Consider the following 11,040-nt stretch of genomic DNA (forward strand, 5'->3'; position numbering starts at 1 on the left):
GGCAGAGAGAGGACATTCTGCTTGGCCTACTGCCCCCGCCCCCAGGCCCCCCGGCCCTTGTCCTCCAGGAGTCTAGGATTTATTGGTATGTCTGATGTTCCTCATCAGGTCCCTGCAGGCCCTCAGTCAAATTTGGCTGGCAGTCGGTGTGCTAAACAAGTGAAGCTTGGAGAACGACCTGGATGTCATGAGATGAACTGTTAACCCCGACCAGCTCCGGGCTTGGCCCTGAAGGCAGCGTGGGCCGGGTAGACGGACCGTGTGCAGATGTTTCTGGACTCTCTGGGGCCTGCTGAGCTGCATGTCTTGTGCTTCTCATGGCTTTGGTTTTTTCCTTTCTTTTTTTTTCATTATGGATTAGGTGTAGGGGCTTACCATGATTGCTGGAGCCCTGCTCTGAGTGTTAAGGAAGCTTTCTTTTTACAGCCTGAACTTGGATGCTCCACACAGAAGAAATGTGGCTTTGCTCACCCAAGAAGTTGCTGTTCTCACGTTGCAGGTCTAGGGAGACCCTCACCATCTGTGCCTGAAAGAGCGTGTCGTTACCGCGTGAAAGAGCCTGAGTGTCAACCTGCGTGTGCAGCTCCTTTTTATACTGCCTTATCTGACAAGGAGCCCTGGGACTCTCAGGTTCTCCCAGCCACGTGCTTCTATAAACCTGCTGCCCTGCTGTCGAGTCTAACTCACAGTGACCTGGAGGGCAGAGTCCAACTGCACCACAGGGCTTCCAAGCCGGTCAGTCGGTACAGAAGCAGACAGCCACAGCTTTCTCCAGCAGGATGGCTGCTGGGTTTGAACCCCTGACCTGTTGGTGAACAGCTGAGTGCTTAACCACTGCACCACCAGGGCATCTTCGTACTTCCGTAGCCTACAGGCAATTCTTAACATGGCTGATTCAGTGCCCTTGGGTTTCGGGGGTGGGTTTCGGGAACGGTCCAGAATTCCAGTCCATCAGCCCTCATTGGCTTTCTCCTGGGTTGGCAATGTCCTCAGCTCAGCAGAGAAGGGTCCCCTTGACTCGGTATAGTTCTGTTTTCTAGAACCTTCTCCTATCCTCTCCCATGTGTTGACTGAAGCATTGCAGGCTGCAGTGCCCTCCTGCCTGGGGGACTGAAGTGGGGCCCAGCCTGCTGGGAGCCTCCTCTCCCAACAATTACCACGCTGTTCCAGGATACCAGCGGATCAACTGCGACCTGGCACTTGACGCTGTGTCCAGCTGGAAGTGACAAGTCAAATGTCTCTTTACCTGTTTGAATCCAAGTAGCGACCGGATGGACCTCTGTGATGGGAGGAGCTAGGTGGGCCCCCCAAGGTGTCCGCGGCAGTGGGCAGTGGAGGGTGAGAAAGGGTTCTCATTGGACTGGGTGTGAGAGAAAGAGATCAAGCCCATGGGTTTTGTATGATTCCAAATCCTGGGCTTCGGGAGACTTGTTTAAAGAGGGCAGGGGACACATGAACTCCAGCATCTACCCAGTCTGAGGGTGGGTGGGTGTGCCCTGATAAGACAACAGCTCACCTAGCATTGTATCTCCTGCCCTAGCCCTTGCTTTTTGTTCTATAAATGCATGTCTCCTTTTGTTAGCAGGGCTGAATATCGTCCTGGGCATGACCATCTCAGATTTGTGCCAGAGGTAGGAGATGCTTGGTCCACGGTGTGGTGGCAGCAGTGGCCTGGGCCGTGCTGTTTTGCCCTACGTGAGCCATTTCCCTCCTCACAGTCAACCCCGCTTGGCAGCCCTCTGACTTCAGAGGCTCCTGGTGTGGAGGAGACCGTGAGGGCGAGCGACATGCATGCGGATGCCAATGCTGCCTGCCTTGTCCAGCCTCGTCTGAAAGGCTGGTGTTTGGGGCCTTTCGCAGTGTCTGCAAACCCCCAAGTTACCAGGGCACTCTCGGTTATGAAACTTGTTTATTTCCGTAGCCAACGACGGCTCTGCCTCCTTGTTGGAGTAGAATAGCCAGAAAATCCTCAGCCCCTTCCATGGGACCTAGAAGGCGGAAACAAGGAGCAGGAAGGCAGGAGGGGAAGCAGGCCAACCTGGGTGAATTTGCCTTGGGGCTGGAGGGTCTGGGACTGGGAGATTGCGCTAGATTTTAGGCCCCTGGTTTCTGCTCACGGACTCGTAGAGCAGCTTCGGGTCCTGGGTCGTGAGGTCTGCAGAGTTGTTGCTGCTGGTGGTGAGTGACGTGATAGCTTGCTGCTCATTTTAACTCTGAGTAAATATCCGAATTCCAGGTTTAACCACACTCATGGCCAGATAGGTCTGGAGAGAACGGGTGACAAAGGTCGGCTGGCGAGTAGTCTGCAGGTGGGTTCCCCAGTCAGCCCAGGGCCAGCCAGGACCCTCTCATCCCCGCCCCTCAGGCTGCCACTCACGGGAGCGGAATAGACGAAGTAGAAGAGCAGTAACAGCAGAGCACACACGACCAAGAAGGCTAGGATTTTGCAGCGGTATTGTCTATAGATGTGCAGACACAGGTTCTTCACAGGCATCTGAAACCTCTTAAAGGTGTTGTGGAGGCGTCTGCTCACCCCCAGGAGAGACATCGGAGAATGGAGAGGAGAGGAGGAGGTCAGGTGATGTGTGTTTCTTTTTTAAGAAGCAACTACCACTCGTCACTCTGCCCCCCTCCCACGTCCATTCTGTCTGGATAGTAAGGAAGCATCAGGGCGGGGTGGTCGGACGAAGTCATTCCCCTCCACGGGGAGCCCCTACACCATGGAAAATGCCGGGCCCAGCAGCTCAGCTTGGTCAAGGAGGAAGGGAGACTGGGTGCCACTGCCCAAGCCTTACATCGGGGGTTGAAGTGTAGGGTACTGGTTGGGCTCTGACTGGCCCCGGCCGGCCGGCCTGAGGAAGGCCTCATTCACAGTCAGCATCTCCAGAGTCATTTTCACTTTACCCTATAGAAAGACCATGCGTCGGGGGAGGCTGGCTTCAGGTAGCAAGCTTCATTTGAGGGCCACCCCCCAGGATCCAAAAAGGAAGGGGGATTTTAACCAAGGCCCCTGGAAGTCGACGGGAGGCACATTATGTGACGTAGTCCTGGTCAACAGACACCTTCCCCAGTTCCTACCGACAAGCGCCATTTTCCATCATCCAAGACCTGGCAAGGCCACCAGCCGGTCACTGTCTTCTTCTTAAAGAGGGAGAAGTACTTGTGATGGTGGACAGGGAGCCACTTGGTTTCGGGCTCCAGCATCTTGATGGAGCAGCCCTTGGCCCTCCGGGCAGGGAAGGGCATGTCAAACAAATCCATCTCCAAGACCCCTGGGACCCAGAGAGATGCTGTCAGCAAGGAGGCGCACCTAGCCCTGGGGTCCCAAGCTCTGCACCAGAGCCTCACCCAGGAAGTCATCCCTGGAAAAGATGTCGTTGTCCCAGATCTGAATGATGAGCCGCGGTGGGAACTTCACCGACGTGGGGTCCAGGCTCCAGATGTAGTCCTAGATGATGGCAGAGACTCCTCCTAGACACCTGAGTAGCCTGCTGTCCAGCAGTGAGGGCAGATCAAGGAACGCACTTCCTGGGCTGGGAGACAGCTGGCGCCCTGAGGAGGGGGCGGGCCGGCGGGGCGGGAGCCCCTGGAGCCCAAGTGAGCCTTTGGGCTTGTTACCTTCTGGCTCTGCACGCACATCTGCTCGGCTGCCAGGTAGTCCAGGGTGAAGACGAACCTCCAGTTGAAGTAGCCCCTTCCGGAGATGGAGTAGTAGTGGACGTCTGTCTTCTGCATGTCCTTCTCTAGCCCGAATAACCACCTGGGGCCAAAGGCCTGTCACCTGGGGTTGACCGGTACTGCCCCGCCCACGCCCCACGCTGGAGCCCCTGGAGGTGGGCTGTCATCCCCAGGACCAAGAGGACCCAGCAGGCATGGCAGAAGAGGGGACACCGGACTGCCGACCTTCCTCACCCTTTGACGTAGATGTCGCTGCTATTATCTCCAAAATACGTGACGTCCTGAAGGTCCACGTTGGCGACTTCCCAGATAATGCAGCGCAGCTCATACCTGCACCCACTGTGCTCTGAGACTTGGCTCAGGACGAGCTCCCGCCCATCGTGCGAGAGGCCTGGGAAGCTTCTCTCAGTGTTCAAAGACATCTAACTGAACTGCGGGAATTCCGAGGAAGAACACTCCCAGGGTTTCCCATGGAGGACGAGAGTGACTACAGCTATATGTTTGGGAGAGCCAGCGTTGTGGCGGGGAGGCTTGACTGGGAAATGTACCGGCTGAGAGAAGGACCACCACTCACCTTTTCGGCTGCCTGAGGCTGATGTCGACTGGCAGACCAGGAGGCCCAAGCTTCTTGGGGAAGATATCCACCCACAACTGCACCTTTCCCTAGAACCCGGATGGATGAGCCGGTTGGGTTGACTAGCCTCTGTTCTCAACAGGCTGGCCTGGAAGAGCCCCTGCCTGTGTCCCCCACACTTTTGGGTGTGGCACAGAGGTGTCTGTGAGGGGTAGGTGGGCTCTAGACAGGAAGTTGGGCAGCGGCCCACTGGCTCCTCCTGCATTCTTGCTTGGGCCGGGAGACCAGGATGTCACTGAGGGCTGGGCGGGTCATGCTAAACAGCCTGATCAGGCAGGGCTCCAGACAGGTTGGGTCCTCATTTGTTAACCGGCTTGATGGTCCTGAGTCAGAGTAAACTCGATCCATCCAACCTCCACTCCCACCCCCCTAGTCATTTCAGGTGGTGTAACCACTACTCAAGGGTGTTAAGCTCGCCACAAAGTTCGGAGGTGGGAGAGAGAAGATGGGACCTGAATGCAGTGAGGAACGGGTGGAACTGTCAGCCTTGGTGAAAGGATTTAAAAAAAAAAAGATAAAAGATAAATCAGTTTCTTAAAATGCCCTGGCCTAATTTTATTATTATTTTGAAAATGATGCTATTTGAGCAAAGTGGTTTAACGAGAACGGTCTAAGAAGAAGCGATAAAGCTCAATGGAGAAATCTGTAACCAAAATATGGTGTCAGCCTGAGAAATCTAGAGGCGCTAAGCCATTGAGTACCCGCTGAGCCACTAGAGTGAGCTGGGACAGCCAGGGTGCCTGTGGGCATGCTTGCTCTGGTGCTGAGGGGCTCCCTGCATTAAGAAAACAGCCTGCCGTCTGTCTGGAAGACCACTGGACCTGAGCTACTACCTCTTTGCCTCTTGGGAGAGACAAAAGGCAACGGAGGTGTTGGAGGATGGGATTCCTGCGAGCTGCGTCCAGCCACAGGCCTGGGTTTCTTGTGGCTGGCTCGCCCAGCTGCCATGCTGCCTCCTCCCTGAGCGGCCTCTCTGGAACTTCTTGCTAACCAACACGCCCCAAACCTGCTAGTCTGATGCGTGCCCATGTGCATCCGTGGCCACTTGGCCACCCCTCCCTCCCCCTCACATGGGGACGGTGTCCTGGATGGATGGGAGAGAGGACAGGAGACCAACCCAGAAGCCTTTTGTGTTGGAGACCCCTCCCCGAGGGTGTGGATAGCCACGAGGTACAGGGCTTTGGGAAGGAATCAGGAGGAGAGCCGGAGAGACCCCACCCCACCCCTACTCTCGCACCTGGTCGATGCCCGGCTGGCTGTCGCTGTACAGTGTGCGGGTCTCCAGGTGCTCAGGTACCAGCCCCTCGGTGTGCAGGATGTAGAGCGCAAGGCGTTCCTTCTTGGGCCCCAAGTTCTGAGCAGTGGGGGGCTTGGGCTCTGGATTGGAAGGGGCGGGTGACATCTTTTGCTTCCCCATCTCCCAGCTGAGACTCCCTCCTCACCCCACCTTCCCCACCCCAGCCTGGGCGGTGGACGTGGTTGCCCTTTGCGGGAGGGCAGGGAGGGGGACTTTCTGCCTTGGGAGGGTCCTTTCTTTGTCCACCTCTAACCCCCAGTCCTTCCATCTGAGAGACCTCCCTGGTTGCAGAGGTCTGGGCCTGGCCCCACGTTTTCTGGAGGGGGGTGGGGTGCCGTGCTTCTCACCAAAGCGTTGCAGCTGAATTTTTTCCCCAGCGTATAAAACGGAGTCGTCCTCGGTGCTGAACAGAGGCAGGGACAGCCCTCGCAGCTTGGCATGGCGTTCCAGGAGGTGGCTCGGGAGCATCTGATCCCGCCACCTGAAGGGCCCCAACCTGTGGAGGCAGGGAGAGCGTTGAGACGGGAGAATAGTGGTGGGAGTTGCAAGAAGAGCAGAGGTGGAAGCACCGGTCCACGTGGGAGAGCTCCAGGCCCCACTCTCAGATGCAGCCTCTGCAGGAGCTCTGGGCTCACCCAGCCACATACCCTCACCCCACCCCACTGCTGGCGCAGGCCCACTCACAGGCAGTAGGATTTGGAGAGCCCACACCGAGCTCCAAAGCCAGACAGGAGTCGGTTCTCCAGGTCAATGGTTGTGCTGCCAATCTTGTCATCAGGTGAAAGCAGGTCAAAGTCATACAGCTGGATCTCCAGGTCCTTCTCCAGAGGGATGTTGCAACTCATTTCAAACATCCTGGGGGAAGGGTGGAGAGCTCCCCTCTAGCCTCCCAGCCCCAGGGGCGCGGGCTGGTTTAGCTAGGGTGACTATGCAGAGCTGGGGAAGGAGGTAGGCTCTTGTCCACCGAGAACCATCCCTGGGTCAGAGCTGAAAGTCACTGCACTACGGGACTCTGGCAGGCTCTCTTGCCAGACAAAGACTTTGACGGGGAGAGTGGGGCCAGGCCAGCGAGCCAAGCATCTTCCACAATGGAGGCCCTGGTGTGTGTAAGACACCATGCTGGGAACGGGGAGCAGAGAGGGAGCCGGGCTCGTCCCCCCCTGGGGTGCTGACTCCAGGCCTCGTAGGAATGGGGCAGAGCAGGGCAAGGTGAGTTGGGGCAGCTCACATGCCAAAGACGGGGTCCAGAGTGTTGGGCTGATACTTGTCTCGGTTGCCAAGCTGTTTCTGTCCCAGTTTCAGGATCACATAAGGGTCACACTGTCGGGGAGAGAGTGGGTGTGGGGCACTGAAGATCCTTGGCACCCGCTGGAGCCTCTGTGGGGTTGGCCCTCTGAAGGAGTTCCAGATTGGGGCTCGGAGTCAGGTGTGGGAGGTATTGAAGCTGGGGGGTGAGTGGGGGGAGCTGTGGGGCCGGGGCAGCTTTTTTACCAGGCCATTGTAATCCTGGGGCTGCAGGCTGAATGCGCGGACCACGTACACCCGCACCAAGCACTCCTGAGGGAAGCCTTCTCTCTCAGACGAAGCCAAGAACTGGCGGGGGGGCTTGGTGGCTTTAGGATCCTCAGGAAATGGGTAGATGCGGAAAATACCCTGCGTGTATGGGGAGAAGGGGAGGAAGGGGGGAAGGACGGTGTTGGGACCCCAGCCCAGCAGGGCTCAGGGGAACCTGCCAAATGGTTTGCCCCTTCACAGCGGAGGAGAGAGTGGGTTGGGTAGCAGGGCAGGCTGTGAGGAGAGTCATGGGCAGCAGAGGCCCGTTTCAGGGCCCACCGTGTTTCCTGGGCAAGAGTCCCAACCAATGGGTGGGCTCCCAGTTTCTGCTGTTTGTAAACTCTCATTCTACCCAGTCACCCTTTCAGGCTCCAAGCCTCGGGGGGCCTTGGGAGTTGAGGCTAGGTCAGAGTTGGTCCTTCCTCTGCAAAGGGAGGTCACTCTGAATCCCTGCCTGGCATCGTCCAGTCTGTTTTCAATCCCCAGTGCTCTTTCTCAAGCCCTCCCTGGCCCTCCTCACAGTCCGCTCTAGTGGGCCAGGGCTTGTCTTAGCATGGACTGAGCTGGGTTAGGGTCCACCTTGAACTCCCCCACCACGGGGCTGTCCAGCACGGGCTGCTCCTTGTAGAGTGTGAATGTCTGGCAGAAGTCCTGCAGCCCTTTGAAGCTTGGCACAGCCTCCAGCTCACAGTCATACACCTGTGGGAGGGGATGTGCGGCCCAGGCTGCTGGGAGGAGCAGGCCTGGGCTTGACCAGAGTGGGGGAACCTCCCTAGGATCAGAAACAAGGGACCACTAGCTCCCAGGTTGGCTCTGGAGCATGGGCCCCATCAACGCCCTCAGAGCCAGCGTGGCCTGGGCCATCCTGGTGGCCGCAAGGGTGTGGCTGGTAGAAGGGACTCCTGGAGTCTTGTGGAGCGAATGGGCAAGTCCCCTGCCTGGTGGGTCCCTAAGGAATTAAGGCCAGGCTATCCCGGTAGATGTTATTCCACCTCTCTCCCGGCACCCTCCCCTCCCTGGGGGAGCGGGTGGTGGTGAGTGGGTTGGGGGCTGCTCCAAACCTTTAGGGTGTGGTAGTCTCTGTCCTGGTACTTTAAGGACCTATGAGCATCTCCCGTGGCCCAGAAAAACTTGCTCCACCAATCGACTTCATAGTCATAATCATCCTGCGGGGGAGAGGGCCTGCTGGCTCTGGCCCTCGGTGAGGAGGAGGGGATGCCCAGGGTCAGCCATTGCAGTCTGCCCACTCCCCACATGCTGCGCCGGCTAGGGGTCCCCTCACCTCCTCTTTGTGGGCCTTGGGCCGTATCTTTTCGTAGAGGTAACTCAGGAGCTGGAAAAGGAGAGAGGAGGAGCAAGGAGAGGCCAGGCAGCCCGGGGCTCCCTCGCCCAAAAGGGGAGGATGGAGGCCAGGGCTTCCTCCCCTTTCTCCTTGCCCTTCTTCCCACAGGCTCTCTGCCTTTGAATCCAGAGACCCTGAGGCATGAGGTTGGGGAGCAAGGGGGAGGTTAAGCTAGCTCCCACACGGATGACACAGGCCCGCACTGAGCTCTGGGAGGGGCTCCAAGGGGCCTGAGCTCCCACCCGAGACCTACTGACCCAATCTGCTTTTCATCAAGGCCCTGGGTCCAGAGAAGTAACTATGAACCGTGGAATCACAGATGCGGTTGCCTGGGGCGCTACCTTCAGCACTTCTGGGGCAATGGCTGATGGCCGGGGGTCCAGAGTCTTTATTAAAGCTAGGTGAGTTTAGGGCGATCTCGTGGTAGTGCTGGTCACCCGATGGGCTACATTCCAAAAGGTCGGCAGTTGGAAACCCCCAGCTGCTCCCCAGCAGAAAGACGGGGGCTATCTACAGTCTCAGAAACTCAGGTAAGGTCCCTATGACTCTGGGACGGCAGAGAGCGGTGGCAGGTGAGTCCAGGTAGTGAGAACTAGAACCAGTGCGCCCGAGAGTCAGTGTACGAGCAGACCTCACACGCGGGCACCGTCACCTTGACCAAGGACGTTTCTTCAGACGCTGCCCAAGAAGGTGGGACAGCGAGCCCTCTACTCACCTCCTGGTGCTTCTTCCTGGTCAGCGCTGTTTGGGGGAAGAGCAACATGAGCTCAGGCGAGGAGAGGAACGTGGGGTGGAGGGACCCAACCCTAGAGGGGAACCAGCACCTCACCCCACTCCCAGTCGGGGGCTGGAGGTGAGCCCGGGAAGGGCAAGGAGAGGGCTCTACCTGGAAGCCTGGGGGGCTTGTGGTGGTCAGCCCAGGGGTCACAGAAATAGGGCTGCAGGAAGTCAATGTTGGCTTGACCCACCACGGCCTCCCGGCCGAAGTCCTGGGTGTCCACCACCTTCATCATGAGGGGCAGCGAGTAGGCCTCCTCTGTGGGCATAAACTGGGTCCCCGAGGATAGGTCAGCAGTAGGGGTCCTCCGTAGAAATGAGGGCTGCCCCAGCCCTTGCCCGAGGACCTCATACCAGTGTGAAGAAGAGGGGAGACTGGGAGAAGTTGGGGTTGGTCTTGTAGTCCTGGATGGGCTGTGTCCTCCGGGTCTGTTCCCCACATTCCACCAGGAGATACGGGGAATGCACATTCTTCAGGTTCCGAAGACCCCAGGCCAGGACCTACCAGAACAGCAGAGGGAGGCTGAGCAAGGGTTAGAGGGCACCTCTGAGACGGGGTTCTGGCCAGAGAGAAGGGGGCATCCTAGGCATGCCAGAGAACATGCAGGGCTGGGGAGCCAGGCTAGCAGAGAACTCAGCCGGCAGGCCCACTGTCTGTGAGGGGCCCGTACATGTCCCCTAGGCCTGAATGCTGTCCTCTCTCCTCTAGGAGGTAGGGGACTAGCTCCCTTACTGACCACCAAGACCACCTACTCCCATACTGTCTTGTCTGACCTCTAATCTGTCCTCGGGAGGGAGCTCCTGAGGCCCTTAAGGCCACAAAACCAGGGAGCGGTGGTGCCCGGGTGTCCCAGGCTCCTTCGTGGCATTGAGTCCCTCGCTCCACGGCCATCCGGTGACCCAGCATGCAGTGCTCTCCTCTCCCTGTCACCTGACAGACCCTGCGCACCCCAGGAAATGAGCATGATCCTCTTTGGGAAGCCTCTCCGGGGGGACCCCCTGAGTGTGAGTCAGCCAGGTAGCCTGATCTTAGGGAGGAGCTGACTGCCCTTCGCTCTCGGCCAAGCTTCTCACAGAATTCGGACGGCGAAGGACGTGCAGACCTGGGATTGCGGGAGAGCTGGGCCCCTGGGCCCTGGCTCGTGTGTGGGATAAGTCCTCTCTGAGAGTGCTTTCTTCTTGGAAAGCACCATCTCTCTTGCTTAGGGTCAGGGTGAGGCTCAAATGCCACAGTGAATGGTAAAGATTTTGGGGCACTACCCCCAGTAGATTTGCGTTCAAAGGTTAGATCAGAGCCTCTGCTCTTCATTGCTCTCGGTTTCGATTCATTCATCTCCCAGAGAGCATCTTATTGGGGTCCACACCTGGCGGCAGGTGGCTGATCCAAGAAGCGTTAGTAGAGAGAGATCCTTGAGCTCCACTCTGCTCTGGGGACCTGTACCCTGCCCAGCCTCTCCGGCCCGTGCTTCCTGCCCTGGCTCCCTCCGGCCTTACACCACCATCACCTCGATAGCCATCTTCTTCAGAATGGGCTGAATGTCCTTGGGGAGCAGGTAGATATTATTCTTCCAGGGAACACTTAAGATCGGCGGTTTCTTTTCTCGGACACTCTTGAAGGGTGAAGTGGGAGAGCAGACAGCATGAGACCCCTTTGGACCTGCCCTTCTGCCATGCCCTCACCCCACTCAAGCAGAAAGGTCCAACTGAGGAGGCCATAGAACCCCAGGGGGAGTAGCTGTGTGTGTGTGTGTGTGGGGG

The 11,040-nt window shown here is 57.9% G+C and overlaps 1 protein-coding gene across 1 annotated transcript in view; it reads right to left on the bottom strand.

Annotated features, from left to right (window-relative positions):
• Positions 1 to 1,894: 1,894 nt before the first annotated feature.
• FER1L5 (fer-1 like family member 5) overlaps positions 1,895 to 11,040 on the bottom strand; it is a 62,608-nt gene continuing 53,462 nt past the window's right edge. The window contains exons 31-51 of the mRNA XM_045283836.1: positions 10,788 to 10,892; positions 9,637 to 9,783; positions 9,392 to 9,554; positions 9,099 to 9,246; positions 8,847 to 8,986; positions 8,446 to 8,639; positions 8,225 to 8,329; positions 7,743 to 7,862; positions 7,101 to 7,262; positions 6,838 to 6,929; positions 6,294 to 6,464; positions 5,957 to 6,105; positions 5,550 to 5,689; positions 4,253 to 4,341; positions 3,913 to 4,008; positions 3,619 to 3,760; positions 3,349 to 3,448; positions 3,079 to 3,272; positions 2,796 to 2,905; positions 2,378 to 2,525; positions 1,895 to 2,264 (exon numbers count right to left, since the gene is read on the bottom strand). Coding sequence (XP_045139771.1) covers positions 2,208 to 2,264; positions 2,378 to 2,525; positions 2,796 to 2,905; positions 3,079 to 3,272; positions 3,349 to 3,448; positions 3,619 to 3,760; positions 3,913 to 4,008; positions 4,253 to 4,341; positions 5,550 to 5,689; positions 5,957 to 6,105; positions 6,294 to 6,464; positions 6,838 to 6,929; positions 7,101 to 7,262; positions 7,743 to 7,862; positions 8,225 to 8,329; positions 8,446 to 8,639; positions 8,847 to 8,986; positions 9,099 to 9,246; positions 9,392 to 9,554; positions 9,637 to 9,783; positions 10,788 to 10,892 — 2,772 coding nt within the window. The 3' untranslated portion in view covers positions 1,895 to 2,207. The remainder of the gene's footprint in view (positions 2,265 to 2,377; positions 2,526 to 2,795; positions 2,906 to 3,078; positions 3,273 to 3,348; positions 3,449 to 3,618; positions 3,761 to 3,912; positions 4,009 to 4,252; positions 4,342 to 5,549; positions 5,690 to 5,956; positions 6,106 to 6,293; positions 6,465 to 6,837; positions 6,930 to 7,100; positions 7,263 to 7,742; positions 7,863 to 8,224; positions 8,330 to 8,445; positions 8,640 to 8,846; positions 8,987 to 9,098; positions 9,247 to 9,391; positions 9,555 to 9,636; positions 9,784 to 10,787; positions 10,893 to 11,040) is intronic.

The sequence above is a fragment of the Echinops telfairi genome, unplaced genomic scaffold (assembly GCF_000313985.2).
Source record: "Echinops telfairi isolate 266 unplaced genomic scaffold, ASM31398v2 ScPeMD7_7467;HRSCAF=8505_1, whole genome shotgun sequence".
NCBI lineage: Eukaryota > Metazoa > Chordata > Mammalia > Afrosoricida > Tenrecidae > Echinops > Echinops telfairi.